We start from the raw sequence: 22,695 nt of genomic DNA, 5'->3' as shown, positions 1-22,695 counted from the left end.
TCTGTAGGCCCTGCCTGGAGAAGCCATGATTTGAACGAATCCTCTTCCAGTGAGTAGTTGGAAATTAGATGACTTGCCTGGTGATGTCTGTGTCTACAGTCCGGAAGTATCGATTCCGCAAGGCACTGAACCAGTTTGCTCAGAATCTCCTAAAAGTCCCAGCTTTGACCTTTCGGGATTCATCCTCCACACCTGCCTAAGCCCCCAGTAGGAGGTGCAAAAGCCGATCCTGATAACAGTAATAGTAATGGGACATACCAGGTCTGGCATGTCACCACTTCTCTGTTGTATACTCCACTGCTCCATCATCACGCTTGAAGTGTTGAATCAACATGGCAGGCAGTCCATCCTGCCTAATCATGAGTGCAAGCAGATGGGCTCCTGCAGCAGATGAATGTTAATGCCGGGTGTGGCATGAATAAGGATCGTGAACCTCTGCACTGGGTTTTCACTGTGTCCCAGCTTCTCTGGGTATTGGTGGGTCTGGCCTTTCAGCTGGAACCTCTGTTCCTGTTCAAGCATCTTCCACTCCCTCGTCCTAATAGGCTGGTCTGTAGAGTGTTGTGGAGGATGTGATCTGTAGAAGGAACAGGGCTTGTCTTGTAGGATCACCTTCATTCTTTAAGGAACATCCTTCACATTGTTCCCACCTAGCCAGCTCCTCAGGCCTGGGAAGGGTGATAGGGGGACGTCTACCAATGTTGTGATTAAAAATAAAATTGCAAAACCCCTTAAAGGAAGGCTCTCCCTATGTGCAAATTTTTCCTAGAATTGTGGTCCAGTGTAGGTTCACTCCAACGGTATCTTATGGATGATCCTTAAAAGGACAACTCTACAAGGTAGGTAATCTTTCTTTTGCCATGCAACATTTGAGAAAGCATCTGAATGTAAAAGTGTGTGCTTTCCTTCAATAGTTCCCACAGGATTTGGACTGGAAACAGCCTGGGAAAAGTGACCATTAGGGTCAATGTTTGTGAATGCAGTTCCAGTCTCACTTGTTTTCAATGTGTATTACTTCATTCTTAGCGGAATGGTCAGAATGATTCTGTACTTTGTGTTCTCACACGTGTTAATTTAGTGAGCTGATAAGTAACCCGAGTGTTTTGAAGTTGGTTTATTCTAACTGTATACAGTATGGTTGGTTCACACACACTGTCCCTATTCAACGCAGCTTCAGTGGCTCCTTGATAACTATGAGACTGCCGAGGGGGTCAGTCTTCCCCGGAGCTCCCTCTACAACCATTACCTGCGGCACTGCCAAGAACAGAAACTCGACCCCGTCAATGCAGCTTCCTTCGGCAAACTGATTCGTTCTGTCTTCATGGGGCTGAGGACCAGAAGACTGGGAACAAGGTCAGGGTAAAAAAAAAATTAAACAATTGCACATCCATACGTACGTATGAAATTCAGTCTTATTTTAACACTGCCTCCAGTGAGCCTTTCCCCAAAGCGGCATTGTTAAGATCAGGACTGTTTGAACTATTCTCCTGCAGCTAATAAATAGCCAGTTGCTACATTGACTGCTAGTCGTAAAGCGTTTTTTATTTCCCATTGAACTCTCGCAGTTTGAACATTAGCCCTAAAAGCCGAAACGATGCAGTGCTCTAGTACTTCACTGAACTTACATGACCTGTAATCACTAGTTATACCACTGCAGAGCGAGTTAGTGTTTCTGTGCTGTAACGTTTCTGGCTGAAATTTTGGGCAGGAGGATCAGATAGCTGTCTTTAATTGGAAATGTTGCAGTACTTCATAGTAGGAATAGCACAGGAGGAGGCCATTTGGCCCATCATGCCTGTTCCGGCTCTTTGAAAGAGCTATCCAATTCATCCCATTCCCCTGCTCTTTCCCCACAGCCCTGTAAAATTTTTCCCTTCAAGTATTTATCCAGTTCCTTTTTGAAAGTTAATATTGAATCTGCTTCCACCGCCCTTTCAGGCAGCGTGTTCCAGATCATAACAACTCGCTGCGTTTTAAAAAAAAATGTTTCCTCATGTCGCCTCTGGCTCTTTTGCCAAACCTATTAATCTCTTTTCTACATCATAGAATCATACAGCACAGAAGGAGGCCTTTCCTGTGCCAGCTCTTTGAAAGACTATTCAACTAGTCCCACTTCCCCTGCTCTTTCCTCGTAGCCCTTCAATTTTCCCCCGTTCAAGTATTTATCCAACTACCTTTTATATAAATATTTATATAATTGAGATAAATCCAGTATTTCTATTGTGATTACACATTTGAAATGTTATTTCCAAGCTGAAAATTAATTTTTTTTTTGCATTTTTCACTTGTTTCAGAAATAATCAGTAGAATTATTTGAGATGCTCTCAGTAATAGTCACTGTTTATTCCTTCAGCTATCTTTAGGTTTATATCATTTTCCTGTATTGCAGGGGAAATTCCAAGTACCACTATTACGGGATTCGTCTAAAGCCAGATTCACCGTTGAACCGTTTACAGGAAGACATGCAATACATGGCGATGCGACAACAACCAGTACATCAGAAACAAAGGTATAACCCCAGCGTCCCGCAACTGACGCCAACCTCCCAACCCCCCGACCCTCAGCCCAGGTACAATCCCAGCGTCCCGCAACTGACGCCAACCTCCCAACCCCCCGACCCTCAGCCCAGGTACAATCCCAGCGTCCCGTAACTGACGCCAACCTCCCAAACCCCCGACCCTCAACCCAGGTACAATCCCAGCGTCCCGTAACTGACGCCAACCTCCCAAACCCCCGACCCTCAACCCAGGTACAATCCCAGCGTCCCGCAACTGACGCCAACCTCCCAAACCCGCGACCCTCAACCCAGGTACAATCCCAGCATCCCGTAACTGACGCCAACTTCCCAAACCCCCGACCCTCAACCCAAGTACAATCCCAGCATCCCAATACTGACGCCAACTTCCCAAACCCCGAACCCTCAGCCCAGGTACGATCCCAGTGTCTCACTACTGCCACCAACCTCCCAAACCCCCGACCCTCAGTCCAGGTACAATCCCAGTGTCTCACTACTGCCACCAACCTCCCAAACCCCCGACCCTCAGTCTAGGTACAATCCCAGTGTCCCACTACTGCCACCAACCTCTCAACTCCCTGACCCTCAGCCCAGGTACAATCCCAGCGTCCCGACACTGACACCAATTCTCCAAACCCCGGACCCTCAGCTCAGGTACAATCCCAGCGCCCTGCTACTGACACCAACTACCCAACACTAATCCAGGGACCTAGCCCTTAGCTGCATGGACTGCATGCCAGCAGCTCCACTATTAACATCAACCAGCTGTGGTTTCAGGACTAAGGATGGGTTCTGGGTGCATGGTTTGAGGTCATTGCATGATCCGCTGATGGTACAATTGCAGCATGTGCCAAGGTTGACAATTGTTGATTGTAACTTTGAATATAACTGGTCGGTACTGATTCACTGACCCTGAATGTTTTATATTTGAAATGGTGTTGGCCTCTTGCAGTAAAACGGTTAAAGAAAAGGAAACCGATCGAGTTTTGTTTCAAAGACTTTAATAATGTATGAGAAACAGTCAGGCTCGGCAATCAATGTGTTTATACATTTTGTAAATAGCTTTTTTTTCATAACTTAATTGTTCTAATTATTTTCTTTCTTGGATTAAAACAAATTGGTCAAGCAGGATAACATGTCACTATTTCTGATACTTCTGTACAGTTTCCTTTTTTTTTAGAAAGTTTTGTGCTTTTATCTTTAGGTTCAAACCTATGCAGAAGTTGGATGGTGTAGGAGACAATATGCCTGGAAATGGACAGCATGCAGCTCCAACAACCCCAGAGCAATCTGTAGCTGCACAAAGCCAACACCACCAGCAGTTTCTGGGTCAGTCAATTATAGTGTTACTGTTCATTTCAACAAGAGCTAATCCTCTTCAGGTTATCTGGGGCCTCATTTTAAATGTGTCTCTTGAAATTAGTGGAATGTATAGCGTTTCCAGCGTCCTGACAAAGTGCTCCATCATTGAGACGCTGCTTCACTCGTCCTCCGCTCTCAAGTTCCTTCCTCTCGGTAATGGTTTTCAGCAGATGTTTTTCCGAGTCTCTCTGATCTCCTTTATTGATTGGCATGCATTAGCATTGGAATAGTATTTTTTTAAAGAAGTACTCTCTGATTAAAATCTGAACAGATATGTTTTTGAAATATACTGGACAATACTCAAAACAAAAGAGCATCATGTGATAGTTTGTGTCTTGTAACAGTGGCTCTGACCTGGGACACTGCTGATCTGTACAGCACCGGCAGAACCAATGCAGCGACCATAAGCTGACAACTTCTATATTCCGCTAAAGTGATTATGCATATGTAAAACATATCAATATATTCGTTAATGCTCTTTAATTATCGCTCCGACTAGATATGTCTCGTGCACTGCCAGAGTTTGTTGATGCAGAGATTGGTGACTCTCCTTTGCCGGAGGATATCACACTGAATGAAGTGAAGACATTACAGATTTTGTACAGGGAGCATTGTGAGGTGAGGAGTGCTGAGAGATGGGGGTGGGGATGCTTCGAATTGATCCCCACCTCACGTGGCCATTTCAGGACTACTGAGGAATCTGATTCATGTGTTCTTGTGTGTAATGACCCTGCCTTGCTTTGGACAATCTTGTATTAATTTATGCTTAGGTCATGTTATGTGGAGCATCTTTTCGCTGACTTGATACTTCAATGAAAAAGTTTGTCTCTCAACGTTGCCTGGCCTGAAACATAAACTGCATGTTTGAAGTTCAATTTGCTCAATTGTTTTGGAATCATGAGGGAGCAGCAAGAAATTGGGATATTCTTGACTATTTGATTCTTAAAGGGCACCACCAATCACCTGACATGCTGTCGATCTCCTCCAAAGTCCGACTTCCAATTTTAACACTAGTCTCCCTTAGCACTTGAGGTTTTCTGCTTTTGATGCTGCTAGATGTGGATCGAGAACTATATCTTCGACACACTGGTGAGGGAATGGATCTGGTGACAGTGAAAAGGCGGTTTCCAGTTAGGTGTTACAAAGCAGTATTGGTTGTATGTAGTTCTAGCCAGTGGTCCAGACCATTACATAGGGGATAGGAAGTCAAGAAGGAGGGCAAAACAAAGAAGGGGAGGCAAGAGGGAAATTGGACTTCCCCTTGCATCTTTTCCTCCCTCCCTTGGGAAGCATTCAGCCTCCACACTGATGCTGCCAAGATCAGTAACTGGACTTGTGGCTGTGATCATCACTTGCTGGGTTCTTCCAAACAGACCAGCATTGCTAACTTAGAATTGACTGTTCACAAAAATAACCCTACTCTTAGCTGAATGTAACAAATCCTTCCACACTTTATAAAATTCATTTGTGCAGACAAAACAACATTCCCCAGCTTAAAGAAATCTGGATAAGTACTTGAAAGGAAAAAATTGCAGGGCTACAGGGATAGGGCAGGGGAGTGGGACGAGCTGGATTGCTCTTGCATAGAGCCGGTGCGGACTCGATGGGCTGAATGGCCTCCTTCCGTGCTTATAACCTTTCTATGATTCAGCCTAACTTTACTTAATTTATTGTGTTTCTTACCCAGTATACAAATTGACTTTTTAGTTCTGGCATTGTGTGTTTAAAAGGAATCCACCTCTCTGATCTTTGTGCTTCTAACAATCTATTTCAGTCCAGCTCCATTAACTGCTTCCTCACTCCTCCAGTGTCTGCCTTCCTAACATTAAGTCTTCGTTGTACACTCTTTATCCATGCTGAGTCTGATGCCAATGAGCCAGTGCTTATATAAGAACTGGAGACTGTCCTTGATATGACCTTTATCATGCTCTTTTCAGGATGCTGCTTTCAGCTCTTCTTGGAATGGAACGGTCTCATGAATAAGTCATATGAGCCTTCGCTTGTTCCTTGGTAGCACACTATCCAACCTTGAATTATATCTCTTGGGATGAGATGTTACATGTGGAATAATAAGTCCAATATGTCTTTGCTAGAACTAAAGACCTGCAGCCAGAGATGGGTCATGTATCCCTCGACCTCCTTTTTAAGTAAAGTCATTTCTTTGACGAAGACAAGCAAGCAAACTGTTCAGTTTTCACACTGTGTGGTAGATGATGAGTAATGGCCCGTAATATTTTAGACTATCTTCACACAATTGGAAATGACATATTACAGTTGTGACCAGGATTGTGAAAGACTACAGGAGGCACAAATGGGCAGATAGGACGCAGATGCAGTTCAACATAGTTAAATGTGGAGTAATAGATTTTGAAAGTAAGAACAAGGAAAGAAAGTCCACCTGAAGTGGCAAGATGTTATTGCAGTCGAAGGGCAAGGGGTCTTAGTTTGCAGATACACAGGTCATCAAAACTGGCCGTGCAAGCAGCTAAGGCCATAAAAAAGGCAAATGAAATTCTTAGTTTTGTATCTAGAGGCAGAATATAAAAACATGTATAAAGTTGTACAAGACCGTAGACTGCAGTTGCTGCCTCCATTTTAATAGATTTGTAGTCACGTTGCTGTCCCAATCATAGTCCCCTTCTGGTTCTCACAGAATGACAAGCAGAGGAAGCTGAGGGGAGACTTGATTGAGGTGTACAAAATTATGAGGGGCCTAGATAGAGTAGATAGGAAGTACCTGTTTCCCCTAGCGGAGAGTTCAAGAAGTAGAGGACGAAGATTTAAGTTGATTGGTGGAAGGATTAGAGGGGACGTGAGGAAAATCTTTTTTACCCAGAGGGTGGTGGGTGTATTGAATTCGCTGCCCGAATTGGTGGTAGAGACAGGGACCCTCAACTCTTTTAAAAAGTACCTGGACCTGCACCTAAAGTGTTGTAAGTTGCAGGGCTACGGGACCGGGTGCTGGAAGGTGGGATTAGAATGGGCACCTGGTTGTTTTTCGAGCCGGCGTGGACACGATGGGCCGAATAGCCCCTTTCTGTGCTGTATCTTTTCTATGGTTCTATGGACTCCTGGCCACCATTTTGTACTTTGCAAAGCAGCAGCCTCCATTTTCAACCCTAGCTTTTTAACTTGTACAAAACTAAGATAAATTCTTATTTTCATTACAACTTAAGTAATCTTATGTATATTTTGACAGGGCAATTAACTGATGATCCGAATCAAAATGTTCATATTTACTATTGTGTTTACGTTAGGTGGAGCAAGTTAGTTTTATCATTAGTAAATGTTAACTTTTGTTTCTTTGCAGTGTTAGTAAACTACGTAACTGCATCTTTAAACTGTTCCTGTTTTCTGAAAATGCACTGTGATGGTTGGCTGTGTATTTTCCTAAATATGGTTTTAGTTACCTTTCCCACCCAACATAACAAATGAATGGTTTCCTTTACAGGCAATGCTGGATGTTGTAATAAACCTTCAGTTTCACTACATTGAAAAACTTTGGCAGACTTTTTGGCATTCAACTCCCTCGCCTAGTGATGGTGCTTCTGTCACTTCAGTGAGGTAAGAATATTACAAAACTTTGCAACAATCTATTGATTATTTGACCAAAATGGAAGGGCTGATCTTCCAAACGTGAGCTCCTGACATAGAGCCTCCCCTCTGGGAGAACATAAGAAATAGGAGCAGGAGTAGGCCATCCAGCCCCTAGAGCCTGCTCCGCCATTCAATCAGATCATGGCTGATCTTCGACCTCAACTCCACTTTCCCGCCCGATCCCCATATCCGTTGATTCCCCTAGAGTCCAAAAATCAATCAATCTCAGCCTTGAATATACTCAACGACTCAGCATCCACAGCCCTCTGAGGTAGTGAATTCCAAAGATTCAAAACCCTCTGAGTGAAGAAATTCCTCCTCATCTCAGTCTTAAATGGCCAACACCTTATCCTGAGACTATGCCCCCAGTTCTAGACTCTCCAGCCATGGGAAACATCCTCTCACCATCTACCCTGTCAAGCCCCCTCAGAATCTTATATGTTTCAATGAGATCACCTCTCATTCTTCTAAACTCCAGAGAGTATAGGCCCATTCTACTCAATCTCTCCTCAAAGGACAACCCTCTCATCCCAGGAATTAATCTAGTGAACCTTCGTTGCTCCACCTCTAAGGCAAGTATATCCTTTCTTAGATAACGAGACCAAAACTATACACAGTACTCCAGGTGAGGGATTGGAGTACAAGAATAAGGAAGTCTTACTACAATTGTACACTAAAGCCCTGTACAATTGTAGTAAGACTTCCTTATTCTTGTACTCCAATCCCCTTGCAATAAAGGCCAACGTGCCATTTGCTTTCCTAATTGCTTGCTGTGCCTGCATGCTAACTTATTGTGTTTCTTGTACCAGGAAACCATCCAAATCTCTCTGGACACCATCATTTAATAGTTTCTCACCATTTAAAAAATATTCTGCTTTTCTATTCTTCCTACCAAAGTGAATAACCTCACTTTTCCCCACATTATATTCCATCTGCCGCCTTCTTGCCCACTCACTTAACCTGTTTATATCCCTTTGCAGATTCTTTGCATCCTCTTCCCAGCTTACTTTCCCATCTAGCTTTATATCATCAGCAAAAAAACTTGGATACATTACACTCAGTCCCTTCATCCAAGTCATCAATATAGATTGTAAATAGCTGGGGCCCAAGCACCGATCCTTGCGGTACCCCACTAGTCACAGTCTGCCAACCTGAAAATGACCTGTTTATCCTTACTCTCTTCTGTCCGTTAACCAGTCCTCTTAATACATTACCCCCAACCCCTTGAGCCCTTATCTTGCGTACCAACCTTTTATGTGGCACCTTATTGAATGCCTTTTGAAAATCCAAATATATTACATCCACGGGTTCCCCTTTATCTACCCTGCTAGTTACACCCTCAAAAAAAACTCGAATAAATTTGTCAAACACTATTTCCCTTTCATAAAACCACGTTGACTCTGCCTAATCATTTTATGATGTTCTAAGTGCTCTGTTACCACTTCCTTAATAATGGATTCCAGCATTTTCCCGATGACTGATGTCAGGCTAACTGGCCTGTAGTTACCTGTTTTCTTTCTCACTCCTTTCTTGAAAGAGCATTTATTGATAAATCGGGGCACACTGACTACGATTTTCTGCAATTTTTAATGGTTGGAAAATCATGGGAAGAGGTTTGCAATTTCACAGTGTGCACTCCTGGTGTGTAGGCTCTGTGTGAAGAGTGCTCACTTGGTAAAGTGACCCTGTACTCCCTATGGCTCTCATCTTGAGTATTAGCCTTTCACTCACTAACACTAGATAATGGCCCGGAAATTGCTCAAGAAATAACGGCGCGGCTAATAGGGCCCTCCGTTAATTCAGATCAAATGGAAGAGCAAGTTCCGACGAGCGAGCGTGCGTGCGCAGTCAACTTTCACTTCCTGATTCCCTGCTGATCTGACAGCTTTGCGTTAGAGATATCGCCGGCTGGAATCAATGGATCAGCGTAAACTTGCTCTCCTGCCCAGCTGGAAACTACCTAATCTCGCCAGAGAAAAGCTACACTGAGTTATATCGGGTCTAAATTAACTTTTAACAGCGTGGTAAGTATTAATGACTGCCAAACAACCTCTCTGGCACTGAAAATTTTTTTTTTTTAAATGTAGAGTCTCATTACTCCCAATTTTAATAGTTTTTGGACATTTAAATTTTTATTTTTTTACTTTTTCTTTCTGTCTCTTTTATCTCAGTCTTTTAATTTAACCCTCTCTTTATTTCACTTTCTCTATCTGATTTTATAGTACATTTACTAGCCTTATCTGACACTTCCTGGTTCTTAGTCTGCATGGTTTGTGAATGAGCTTCACTTCCTGGTTCTCACAGTGTGGCTTGCTTCCAGCTGGTTGGTGGAGGGGCAGAGAGATCCTTTCCCCACTCTCACAGGTCAGAGAAACCCGGAATGAACCACTGCCCTTCTTGCAGCTCTCAATTAAAGTAAGTTGGCACTCAGAAGCCCGTGAAAAGCTTGTGGGTGAGTTAGTTACTTACGAGTGTCAGACGATGTCCATTCACTGCTCACAGCAATTTCTGGCCCATCAATCTCCTGCAAACTGTGAGAGCTTTTGTCCATCAGAATAATAAAAAAAAAATTAAACCCATTTTTTCTTCCTAAGCAAATGCTGCTGATTCAAAGCAGTGCCCGTCCAGGCTGTGACTTCAGCACCATTACAACAAAATATTAAACTAGGAACCTGAGGCAGCCTTTAATGGTCCATTTCACCTCTGCTTTGAGATCAATGACAATACTCAGTTATTCAACAGGCCCTGTGCTCTATTAAGAACAGTTTAGTTTAAAAATAGATCAAAAATTAATAGTAAGGACAAGACCTAAGAAAGTATGATTAGACTGGGTGGGATATTAAAGGGATTGGGGAGTGAGCAGGAGAGTGGGATTAGACTGGGTGGGATATTAAAGGGACTGGGGAGTGAGCAGGAGAGTGGGATTAGACTGGGTGGGAGATTAAAGGGATTGGGGAGTGAGCAGGAGAGTGGGATTAGACTGGGTGGGAGATTAAAGGGATTGGGGAGTGAGCAGGAGAGTGGGATTAGACTGGGTGGGAGATTAAAGGGACTGGGGAGTGAGCAGGAGAGTGGGATTAGACTGGGTGGGAGATTAAAGGGATTGGGGAGTCTGTGGGCGGGATTAGACTGGAAGTAAACAACCAATGACATTCGCTTGGACGAATGGTCTTTCTGTCTGCTGAATGGCTCTATGATTGTGTAGTTTGTACCTGCGACTGGAGCCAAGTGGGCCCTGGCCCTGGGCCTGAACCGCACTTGCTTTCTTGTGGAGGTGAGGGCAGTTTGCTGGGACCCTTCTTTCTCTGCACTGCTGTGTGTTCAGCCAGTGTTGAATTGTTTATGATTGATCGACCTCCAGGAGTACTGAGGATGCCACTCCCACTTGTAGCAAGGGCGCAGTCGCTCGGTCTGGTGGTGACTGCTGCTCCCAATGGGAGAGCATTTGCATAAACAACATGGCTGAGACACAAGGGGTTGAATTGAAATTTGGCATTTAAAATACTTCTTCAGGATGCATTTGTTCTGCCTGATTCTCTGCTGAACTTAGAGATACAGTCCTGGCTGGAGGAGGGAAGTGTGTCAGCGATTTTAAAAGGGGAATCCTAGAAGGAATTTGGAATTCTTTATTTTCTGAGAAACTTATTATATTGCTGCTGTTTAATGGAGTGTTCATTTTGAATGCCAGTTGTCTAATGCCCAGTAAAGGCATGCCAATGTTTGGTTTCAAACTTCATTAATTGTTCTTCTCAATTGTGAAAGATGGTGCCTGTAAATAGATGTAACATGCCAAATCTGCCACATGGAGCTGGCAGCACAATGGAACATGTGGGGACGAGCTCAGCCACCAATACATGCTGCTTAGTTTCCATTTGCTGTGTTGGTTTTGAAGTTGCTTTGTACTTCTTATTGTTCTGTAGTGAGGAGGAGAGTGAGGCCGTTTTCCCCAAAGACAAGCTAATCAACCTCTGTAAGTTTGAGCCCATCATTAAATGGATGCGGAACTGTGATCACGTGCTGTACCAGGCGCTGGTGGAAATTCTTATCCCAGATGTGCTGCGACCCGTCCCCAGTGAGTAGCTCGGGATTATTGCACTTTGCTATTGTACTTCTGTAATCAAACCCTCCCCCCAAGCAGTTGGCACGCTATTTGTTATAAGTTTTTCTTTTATTCATTCTCGGGATGTGGGCGCGTCACTGGCAAGGCCGGCATTTATTGCCCATTCCTAGTTGTCCTGAACTCAGTGGCTTTCTAGGCCACTTCTGAGGGCGGTTAAGAGTCAACCACGTTGGTGTGGGACTGGAGTCACATATAAGGACGGCACATTGAGTTTTTATGACAATTCGACAGCTTCATAGAATCATACAGCACAGAAAGAAGCCATTCAGCCCATCGTGCCTGTGCTGGCTCTTTGAAAAAGCTATCCAATTAATCCCACTCCCCTGCTCTTTCCTCATAGCTCTACACATTTTTCCTTTTCATGTATTTATCCAATTCCCCTTTGAAAGTTACTATTGAATCTGCTTCCAGATCATAACAACTCACTGTAGAACGAAATGTCTCCTCATCTCCCCCCTGGTTGTTTTGCCAATTATCTTAAATCTGTGTCCTCTGGTTACCGACCCTCCTGCCAGTGGAAACAGTTTCTCCCCATCTACTCTATCAAAGCCCCTCATAATTTTGAACAATTATGGGTTAGAGTATAAGAGTAAGGAGGTCTTGCTGCAATTATATAGGGCTCTGGTGAGACCACATCTGGAATACTGTGTACAGTTTTGGTCTCCTTACCTAAGGAAGGATATACTTGCCTTAGAGGGGATGCAAAGAAGGTTCACTAGATTGATTCCTGGGATGAGAGGCTTGTCCTATGAGGAGAGGTTGAGTAGAATGGGCCTATACTCTCTGGAGTTTAGAAGAATGAGAGGTGATCTCATTGAAACATAAGATTCTGAGGGGGTTTGACAGGGTAGATGCTGAGAGGCTGGTTCCCCTGACTGGAGAGTCTAGAACTAGAGGGCATAGTCTCAGGATAAGGGGTCGGCCATTTAGGACTGAGATGAGGAGGAATTTCTTCACTCAGAGGGTTGTGAATCTTTGGAATTCTCTACCCCAGAGGGCTGTGGATGCTGAGTCATTGAATATATTCAAGGCTGAGATTGATAGATTTTTGGACTCTAAGGGAATCAAGGGATATGGGGATAGGGCGGGAAAATTGAGTTGAGGTAGAAAATCAGCCATGATCTTAGTGAATGGTGGAGCAGGCTCGAGGGGCCGTATGGCCTACTCCTGCTCCTATTTTTTATGTTCTTATGACTCCTCCTATTATATCTCCTCTTAATCTTTTCTGCTCTAAAGAGAATAATTCCAGCATCATTAGTCTCTCCACATAACTGAGTCCCTCAACCCTCATCCCTGGTATCATTCTAGTAAATCTCCCCTGCACCATCTCCGAGGCCTTGACATCCTGGTCATGTTCATTTTCACTGATGCCAGCTTTTTATTTACAGATTTTTTTTTTAACTGAATTCAAATTCTCAAACTGCCATGGTGAGATTTGAATTTACGTTCTCTGGATTACTCATCCAGTAACATCTATACTCTGACCTCGCAGAAACATGTCCCCTGGTGAACAATTATCCGACTTGCAGTAATCTGTTTACTGGATTTAATCACCAGGCTACCAAAATCTGATCCAAATGGTGGATATCACCACACGGACCAGGAACTTTACAGACAAAACCACTCATAACTTTAATTCACAGCGTACGCATGATTTCCCGTCCATGCCTGTCACAGTGCAGCTGCAGGCCTCCTCCCACTAGCAGCACTATAGTGTAAGTTCCCCCCGCTCCCCCCCCCCCCCCACTTTTTTTCATCCATTAAGATTTGCTGCATTTTAGCAAATGTAAGTATGTGTTTTTTTTTACAGTTCTATATTCCACACTCCATAGAGCAGAAGCTGCCCCCAGCTTCCCTGTAGTTGCCCCATCTTTAGATTTGGTAGAATGGCTGATCCTGGGTACGGGTCTTCCATTAAATTGCTCATTGTGACTTAGGGCCTCCTAGTGCAGCCAATGAGATTTGGTTGACCCAACTCTGGCTACAGGATTGTAGCACTGAGAACTGGAAATCCATAATTATACAACATCTGAAGAAGCAAATGCACACACAATCCTTACATCAAACACTAGCTCATGGCAAATAATCAGAGACTGGAGCACAAAATCTAGGCTGATACTCCAGTGCCAGTACTGAGGGAGTGCTGCACTGTCAGAGGTGCCATCTTTTGGATGAGACGAGGCCCCATCTGCCCTCTCAGTTAGGCGTAAAAGATCCCATGGCATTATTTCAAAGAAGAGCAGGTGAATTCTCCCTGGTGTCCTAGTGAATATTTATCCCTCAACCAACACCTAAATACAGATTATCTGGTCAGTACCTCATTGTTGTTTGTGGGACCTTGCTGTGTGCAAATTGGCTGCTGCATTTCCTACATTACAACAGTAACTACACTTCAGAAGTACTTCATTGGCTGCAAAACGCTTTGGGATGTCCTGAGGTCATGAAAAGCAGTGTATAAATGCAAGTTCTTTCTTCCTTTCCACATTCTCTTTATTTCCCTTTCCCTTCCCCTGCGCCCTAGCACTCCCTGTGCAGTACACTATTCCCTAAACCACTTGCAAGAGCTATGCCATGTTCCCAGACTTAACCATTGCCTCTGTAGAGCTCGCTGCAGGGGAGGAGGGAGGCACGTTCCCTGTTCCCAAGCCTCTGCTCACGTACCTCTGGAGCTGACTGCTGAATTATGCAGGCAGGAGGGGGAATGCTTGAGGTTGCATGCCATTTTCTCGCCCAACCCTATCAGGTATGCCATTAATTCTTGGTATTTCTTTAGGTGCCTTGACCCAAGCTATTCGGAATTTTGCCAAAAGTCTGGAGGCATGGCTGATGAGTGCGATGAGCGGTTTCCCTCAGCAGATGGTTCGGACCAAGGTGAGACTTAGTGTGATATATCTTTGATTCAACACTGCCGCCCTTCAAATCGTTCTCGGCAGGTTCACCCAGTGAGATTTTTTTTAAAATGAAATTAAACTGAATGTAATTTTTCAATTCCTTTTAGAGGGGTTTTCGTTTTGAAAATATTCAAAACCAAATGGGCCCTTGTATTTTTTTCTTTCTAACTCTACTTTACTGTAATCAACCTGGGTCCTTTTTTGTTGGGCAAACAAGGTGAAGGGCCAAGGTTGTGGACAACACTGGCAAGGTTTTTAAAAAAAATGAGGAGATAAGGTATGTCGGGAAGGAATGGTTAGGTGATGCTGAGATTGGGTTGTAGAAAGATGAAAGAGTAAAGGAAGGCTGAACTTTGTCTCTTTTTAAAAAAAAAAAGCCCTTGTGGGCTCCTTGAACTTTGACATTGTTATATGGAGCAGATCAGATGGTAGTATTCTTCAGAGTTATACTTTTTCTTAATTAAAAGAAGCTGCTAATGTTTATCCTGTTTGTTACGTTTCAAGTTTTTTAGCTGTTTGACCATGGGAAGATTTAGGTGTGTTTTTATTGAGCTAAATTTATCTTGCAAGGGATTAAATCCACACAACAGCCATTGTTGGGGATGTGGATTAGAATTCAGACACCACATCTATCCAGATTACTTTGAGCTAGATAGATTTCGAGACACAAAAGGCATCAAGGGGTATGGGGAGAGAGCGGGAATATGGTATTGAGATAGAAGATCAGCCATGATCATATTGAATGGCGGAGCCGGCTCAAAGGGCCAAATGGCCTACTCCTGCTCCTATTTTCTATGTTTCTATGTGACGGTGGAGGTTCACTGAAAACGTTCACACATGCAGTGCTGGAATGGTCTTATTCATTTGAGCTCAGCAGGGGTTAGTTGCCAGGAGCCCTCGCCTATGAGGGTGTTCATCCGATTTCATTGGCAGTTCAACTGGCCATTCCCTGGACACAGACCCAGGGAGGGTCAGAGGTAAGAGGCTTTCTGCCCAACTAAGAAAGGATGCAGGAAAATGAGCTGAGATGGCCTGTGTTGAGCTAGCAGAGAAGCCAGGCCTTGAGAGTTCGGGGCTGACCAATTTGAGAGTTTTCAGGTCCAAAGAGTGCATTTAGCCCACTAACAAGGTCAGTGTGGACTAGATATTGGGCAGTAAAGATAAACCCCCAATCGTAGGGGACACTGGGTCCACTTACAGGAGAGACCAGTGACGCTGAATCCGAATGATGATTTAGAGCAAGCCCAAAATTTGTAACACCAGTTATATGAACAAAAGTTTCCCAACTAGTAATCGATGGCAAGGATGAAATTATTTGCCTATCTGATTATTTATTTTGGGGGGTGGGCTACTGACCATCGTACTGAAGTCTTTTTTCAAGTTAGTAATGCAGAAAGTGTAACCACCTTCAGTGCAATTGGTCTGAAATTGAAGCTATTTAACGTATCAGCATTATTGAGGAACAAACTCATCACTGTAAAACCACCATATTTTGCCAGAAAATGGACATTGCATAATACTATACTGTTGATAGCTCACTCTAATGGAGCGAATTACTTTCATAGACTTTACTCACTGTGTCTTTATTGGCCATTCATTTTGTTTATTTGGACCTTTTTTTTTCCAGCTGAGGAAATCGCACCAGGATTCTGATGTGTGAGTGTTGGGAGATGTGGTTGTGATGCATAGTGAGCAGTAGTTTGCCGATTGACTGATTGCTTTATTGTATTTTTTAGGTGGGAGTAGTTAGTGCCTTTGCCCAAACATTGCGCAGGTACACATCCCTGAACCACCTCGCACAGGCAGCCAGAGCCGTGCTACAGAACACGTCACAAATCAACCAGATGCTCAGTGACCTTAACCGTGTTGACTTTGCCAATGTACAGGTGAGATCTCTCAGCTAGGTTGTTACTTCATGTCACCTCTTTGTAAATCCTTTTCCCCACCCCTCTATCTTCATCTCTAACACCAAATACAAACAGCCATGGATTTCTTAAGATTGAGGCAACCCATCCAACTGCCTCTGCCAGCAACCCTCTCCCTGTTTCCTCCCTGCCCCCCTACTGCCGATTGTCCATGCTCAACCTATCCCTGATACCCTCATTTGTAGTTTTTCTCCCATCTACCCCGCCCTCTCCAAGCTCAACTCTTCATGAGACCCACCATCCGCTCATTCAATCCCCTCCCCACCCAACTCCTAACCGCCTAATTCTCTTTACTGGCATCCATGCTTAATGCTCCCTTTGCTCAAGCACTATCCCACTTCCTTTCAAAGCTATTGTCCTTGCCTCTCTCCTTCCTCAAAATGCATACTCTTGACTCTTCCACCCTCTTCAGCCACTGTTTTATCTCTAACCTCTCTTTCCTCTCAATGGCCCTTGAACATGTTGTCGGCTGCCAGCTGCGTGCCCATCTCTCCCAAAACTCCCTGTTTGAATTCTTTCAGTCTGGGTTCTGCCCATCTCACAGTGCTAAAAGCACTCTGACCAAGATCATAAATGATATCCTCTGTGACAACGACCACTCTGCATTATCCCCCCGGCCATCCTCTATCTCTTCACTGCTTTCGACACAGTTGACCATGCCGTTCTCCTCCATTGTCCAGCTCTGTTGGACTGCCCTTGCACGGTCCCACTCTCACTTCTCCCAAACTAGCCAGTGGATTCCAATAACATATTCTTTTCCACCAGACCTGCAGTCAACTTCAGAGTTCCCCAAGGATCTATCCTTCGGCCCCTCCTCTTCCTCATATACATGTTGCCCTCAGCTTCCCTATCTGAGCTAATGTCATCCATATTGACCTTTCTTCCCTTTCCCTTAACCCAATGGCCACCTCTGTCCTGTTACGCTGTCTGTCTGACATTAAGTCATGGATGAGTCAAAATTTCCTCCAACCTGACATTAGGAAGACCAAAATCGTCCATTTTTAGTTCCCGCCATTAACTATGATTCCAACTCCTTCCTGCTCACTCAATTAGGCTGAATCAGGATGTGCAAAACCTGGTTGACGTGTTCAGTGCAGAGATGAGTTTCAAACACCATATCCTATCCATTCACCTCTGAAACATTGCTTGTCTCAGCCCCACTGTGATGCTTTAGTCACCTCTAGACTTGATTTCTTCGATGTCCTTTTCACTGGTACCTTATCCTCGTCTCACCATTAATTCCAATCCATTCAAAACGCAGCTACCCATATCCTGTCCTGGGCTCAGTCTCAGTCTCAGTCAATTGCCTCTCTACACCTGGATCTACATCACCTCCCTGTTCCCCAGCGCATTGAATTTAAAATCCTATTCCTCACCTTCCAATCTCTCTTGGGCCTCATCACACCCTGCCCTTACCTTTGCAACCTCCTCTACCCTTGCATCCCTTTCCTCAGTCTTTGATCCTCCAACTCTAGCTTTCTATGCATCCCCTTTCTCTCCCTCCCTAAACCATTCGTGGCTGATTCTTCAGTCACCTCAGTCCCGTTCTTTAGAACTCCCTCCTTAAACCCCATTGGCCATCTACATCTCTCCCTGTCTTTAATATATGCCTTGAAATACATATTCCAATTAGGCCTCTGGTTAACTCCCAACATGACTCGCTATCTGTTCCATTTTTAAAAACATTTTCCCTCTGTGAGATGTCTTGGGATTTTTTTCTATGTTAAAATTGCTCTATAAATGCAACTTATTGTTAAAGGCACTAAGTAATTGCTGCTGCTTTGATTATTTTTTCTTAATTTTCCTCTTATTTTACTCCTCCCTCCTCTCCTGGGATGTTTCTACAGATACCAGCCTCCTTCCTGCTCTTTGGCAGAGAATCCAGACAGTGAATGCCTGAGAGAGGAGAGGTGGTCTGTGACAGATTGGCGATCTGTCTTTCAATTCAAAAGAGACTCCATATTTTAACATTTCTTCACGGGAGTTAATAGCTTGGCAGTATTGTGAGAAGCTTAAAATGTCTCCTTTACTTTCTGCAAGAACGGTGTGTCCCTTTGTGTTATCTCCCTTTATCTCAGTTTGGACTTCAGAGCAAAGCGGGGGTATAGTTAGGGCCCCTTATCGAGCCAACAAGCTTGGCCATTGGATAACTCTTTATGCATAAGATTCACATCAAAGATGTTGGCTCAAACTAAGAGTGAGACTTCAAGATCTAAGAGATTCTAGACACCTTACTGTTCTGTAACAGATTCTTTAGGCTAAGTGAGAACCACTGTGACTCATCTATGCTGTAATTTTACTTTTGCTTCTTCTAATCTTATTTTTGATAAAAGCTGATTTGCAGTGGCCTGAGTTGTGGGGTTGTCAGATTGTTTGTGCATTGGTTGGAGAGGCCTGCAGTTACATGTATATACGAACATACGAGCAATGACGGTCAGGAATAGACCTACTGGTCCATCCAGCCTATCCCACACAACTAGATGGTGAACCAAGCTCTTCACCTGGCACACTCCCATATTCGTTTACACACAGGGCCATATTTCAGTTTCTAAGAATCTTAACAGCAGCATCACATCCACACATGTATACCTTCGAGCAGGAATCGCTCGAGTGATCAGGAACACACTGATTGATTTCTTCTTGTTCAGCTTTAAGTTCTAGGCCAACTACTGCTGCAGTGGAGATGAGCTAACTCAGGATAATCAGAGGTTACACTCGGAAATTTCTGATCTGTACGTAGTGATGTATGTGTCTTAACACAACCCCCTTATCAGTACGCGATTTGTAGTACCACATCAGCAATACATTTACTTGCTAAGTCATTGCTGTTTTATAAAATATATTTGTCTTAAAAGCAGACTCTTGTCGTACGAGATTTATTTTACTTTGTTAACAATCAATTGAATGAAGAAAAAGATCAAAGATTAAGGGCTCAATTTTAGGGGGCAATTGTGGGGGCGGGGGGGGGCTCTAAAAATCGCGGAAGTCCCATTTGGGTTCGGAAGCCGGCTCCAACCCACCGACTTCTGAGTTTCCCGGGGACCCACCTGTGTGCACGGGCGATCCGAAACTGGAAGTCCCGCCGACAATTAAAGCCGGCGGGATGACAGTTAAAGAACCAAATGTACCTCACTGAGGTACTTTAGGTACTTTACCTGGGACAGATGAAGTGATTGTAACGATTTTTAACTTACCCGGGCGGCTTGTCCACCGCTTCTGATTCACGCCGAGTGAAACAAAGTGTGAAGGGTCAGACCAGGGAACAAGAAACTAAATAATTTAAATTAAAAAACCATAGACGGAAGTGAAAACGCAAAATGAACCTACCTTTCCACCCTGCTCCAATGTCCAATGTCTCCTGCTCTGATGTCCCACTCTTTTACCCGCCACCCGATCTTCCCCTCTCTCTTCCCCCGGCCCCCCGATCTTCCCCTCTCTCCTCCCCCGGCCCCCCGATCTTCCCCTCTCTCCTCCCCCGGCCCCCCGATCTTCCCCTCTCTCCTCCCCCGGCCCCCCGATCTTCCCCTCTCTCCTCCCCCGGCCCCCCGATCTTCCCCTCTCTCTTCCCCCGGCCCCCCGATCTTCCCCTCTCTCTTCCCCCGGCCCCCCGATCTTCCCCTCTCTCTTCCCCCGGCCCCCCGATCTTCCCCTCTCTCTTCCCCCGGCCCCCCGATCTTCCCCTCTCTCTTCCCCCGGCCCCCCGATCTTCCCCTCTCTCTTCCCCCGGCCCCCCGATCTTCCCCTCTCTCTTCCCCCGGCCCCCCGATCTTCCCCTCTCTCTTCCCCCGGCCCCCCGATCTTCCCCTCTCTCTTCCCCCGGCCCCCCGATCTTCCCCTCTCTCTTCCCCCGGCCCCCCGATCTTCCCCTCTCTCTTCCCCCGGCCCCCCGATCTTCCCCTCTCTCTTCCCCCCCCCCCCCCCCCCCCCCGATCTTCCCCTCTCTCTTCTCCCCCCCCCCCCCCCCCGATCTTCCCCTCTCTCTTCCCCCCCCCCCCCCGATCTTCCCCTCTCTCTTCCCCCCCCCCCCGATCTTCCCCTCTCTCTTCCCCCCCCCCCCCGATCTTCCCCTCTCTCTTCCCCCCCCCCCCGATCTTCCCCTCTCTCTTCCCCCCCCCCCCCCCCGATCTTCCCCTCTCTCTTCCCCCCCCCCCCGATCTTCCCCTCTCTCTTCCCCCACCCCCCCCCGATCTTCCCCTCTCTCTTTCCCCCCCCCCGATCTTCCCCTCTCTCTTTCCCCCCCCCCGATCTTCCCCTCTCTCTTTCCCCCCCCCCCGATCTTCCCCTCTCTCTTTTCCCCCCCCCCCCGAGCTTCCCCTCTCTCTTCCCCGGCCCCCCGATCTTCCCCTCTCTCTTCCCCCGGCCCCCCGATCTTCCCCTCTCTCTTCCCCCGGCCCCCCGATCTTCCCCTCTCTCTTCCCCCCCCCCCCCCCCCCCGATCTTCCCCTCTCTCTTCCCCCCCCCCCCCCCCGATCTTCCCCTCTCTCTTCCCCCCCCCCCCCCCCGATCTTCCCCTCTCTCTTCCCCCCCCCCCCCCGATCTTCCCCTCTCTCTTCCCCCCCCCCCCCGATCTTCCCCTCTCTCTTCCCCCCCCCCCCCCCCGATCTTCCCCTCTCTCTTCCCCCCCCCCCCCCCCGATCTTCCCCTCTCTCTTCCCCCCCCCCCCCCGATCTTCCCCTCTCTCTTCCCCCACCCCCCCCCGATCTTCCCCTCTCTCTTCCCCCCCCCCCGATCTTCCCCTCTCTCTTTCCCCCCCCCCCGATCTTCCCCTCTCTCTTTCCCCCCCCCCCCGATCTTCCCCTCTCTCTTTCCCCCCCCCCCGATCTTCCCCTCTCTCTTTCCCCCCCCCGATCTTCCCCTCTCTCTTTCCCCCCCCCCCGAGCTTCCCCTCTCTCTTTCCCCCCCCGATCTTCCCCTCTCTCTTTCCCCCCCCCCCGATCTTCCCCTCTCTCTTTCCCCCCCCCGATCTTCCCCTCTCTCTTTCCCCCCCCCCCGAGCTTCCCCTCTCTCTTTCCCCCCCCGATCTTCCCCTCTCTCTTTCCCCCCCCCCCGATCTTCCCCTCTCTCTTTCTCCCCCCCCCCGATCTTCCCCTCTCTCTTTCCCCCCCCACCCCCGATCTTCCCCTCTCTCTTCCCCCCCCCCCTGATCTTCCCCTCTCTCTTCCCCCCCCCCTGATCTTCCCCTCTCTCTTCCCCCCCCCTGATCTTCCCCTCTCTCTTCCCCCCCCCTGATCTTCCCCTCTCTCTTCCCCCCCCCCCGATCTTCCCCTCTCTCTTCCCCCCCCCGATCTTCCCCTCTCTCTTCCCCCCCCCGATCTTCCCCTCTCTCTTCCCCCCCCCCGATCTTCCCCTCTCTCTTCCCCCCCCCCCCGATCTTCCCCTCTCTCTTCCCCCCCCCCCCGATCTTCCCCTCTCTCTTCCCCCCCCCCCCGATCTTCCCCTCTCTCTTCCCCCCCCCCCCGATCTTCCCCTCTCTCTTCCCCCCCCCCCCGATCTTCCCCTCTCTCTTCCCCCCCCCGATCTTCCCCTCTCTCTTCCCCCCCCCCCCGATCTTCCCCTCTCTTCCCCCCCCCCCCGATCTTCCCCTCTCTTCCCCCCCCCCCCCCGATCTTCCCCTCTCTCTTCCCCCCCCCCGATCTTCCCCTCTCTCTTCCCCCCCCCCCGATCTTCCCCTCTCTCTTCCCCCCCCCCCGATCTTCCCCTCTCTCTTCCCCCCCCCCCGATCTTCCCCTCTCTCTTCCCCCCCCCCCCCGATCTTCCCCTCTCTCTTCCCCCCCCCGATCTTCCCCTCTCTCTTCCCCCCCCCCCCGATCTTCCCCTCTCTCTTCCCCCCCCCCCCGATCTTCCCCTCTCTCTTCCCCCCCCCCCGATCTTCCCCTCTCTCTTCCCCCCCCCCCCGATCTTCCCCTCTCTCTTCCCCCCCCCCGATCTTCCCCTCTCTCTTCCCCCCCCCCCCCGATCTTCCCCTCTCTCTTCCCCCCCCCCCCCGATCTTCCCCTCTCTCTTCCCCCCCCCGATCTTCCCCTCTCTCTCTTCCCCCCCCCGATCTTCCCCTCTCTCTTCCCCCCCCCGATCTTCCCCTCTCTCTTCCCCCCCCCGATCTTCCCCTCTCTCTTCCCCCCCCCCCCGATCTTCCCCTCTCTCTTCCCCCCCCCCGCCCGATCTTCCCCTCTCTCTTCCCCCCCCCCCGATCTTCCCCTCTCTCTTTCCCCCCCCCCGATCTTCCCCTCTCTCTTCCCCCCCCCCCCCGATCTTCCCCTCTCTCTTCCCCCCCCCCCCCGATCTTCC

The 22,695-nt window shown here is 47.3% G+C and overlaps 1 protein-coding gene across 2 annotated transcripts in view; it reads left to right on the top strand.

Annotated features, from left to right (window-relative positions):
- rfx2 (regulatory factor X, 2 (influences HLA class II expression)) overlaps positions 1 to 22,695 on the top strand; it is a 151,777-nt gene that overhangs the window by 99,707 nt on the left and 29,375 nt on the right. For both annotated transcript variants that reach the window (XM_067967988.1, XM_067967986.1), the window contains 8 exons: positions 1,172 to 1,353; positions 2,390 to 2,509; positions 3,720 to 3,844; positions 4,377 to 4,495; positions 7,329 to 7,441; positions 11,395 to 11,546; positions 14,368 to 14,465; positions 16,222 to 16,371. In XM_067967988.1, coding sequence (XP_067824089.1) covers positions 1,172 to 1,353; positions 2,390 to 2,509; positions 3,720 to 3,844; positions 4,377 to 4,495; positions 7,329 to 7,441; positions 11,395 to 11,546; positions 14,368 to 14,465; positions 16,222 to 16,371 — 1,059 coding nt within the window. The remainder of the gene's footprint in view (positions 1 to 1,171; positions 1,354 to 2,389; positions 2,510 to 3,719; positions 3,845 to 4,376; positions 4,496 to 7,328; positions 7,442 to 11,394; positions 11,547 to 14,367; positions 14,466 to 16,221; positions 16,372 to 22,695) is intronic.

Source organism: Heptranchias perlo, chromosome 29, assembly GCF_035084215.1.
Source record: "Heptranchias perlo isolate sHepPer1 chromosome 29, sHepPer1.hap1, whole genome shotgun sequence".
NCBI classification, from domain to species: domain Eukaryota; kingdom Metazoa; phylum Chordata; class Chondrichthyes; order Hexanchiformes; family Hexanchidae; genus Heptranchias; species Heptranchias perlo.
The sequence above is the reverse complement of the archived record's forward strand: the minus strand, read 5'-3'. Positions and strand labels throughout refer to the sequence as shown.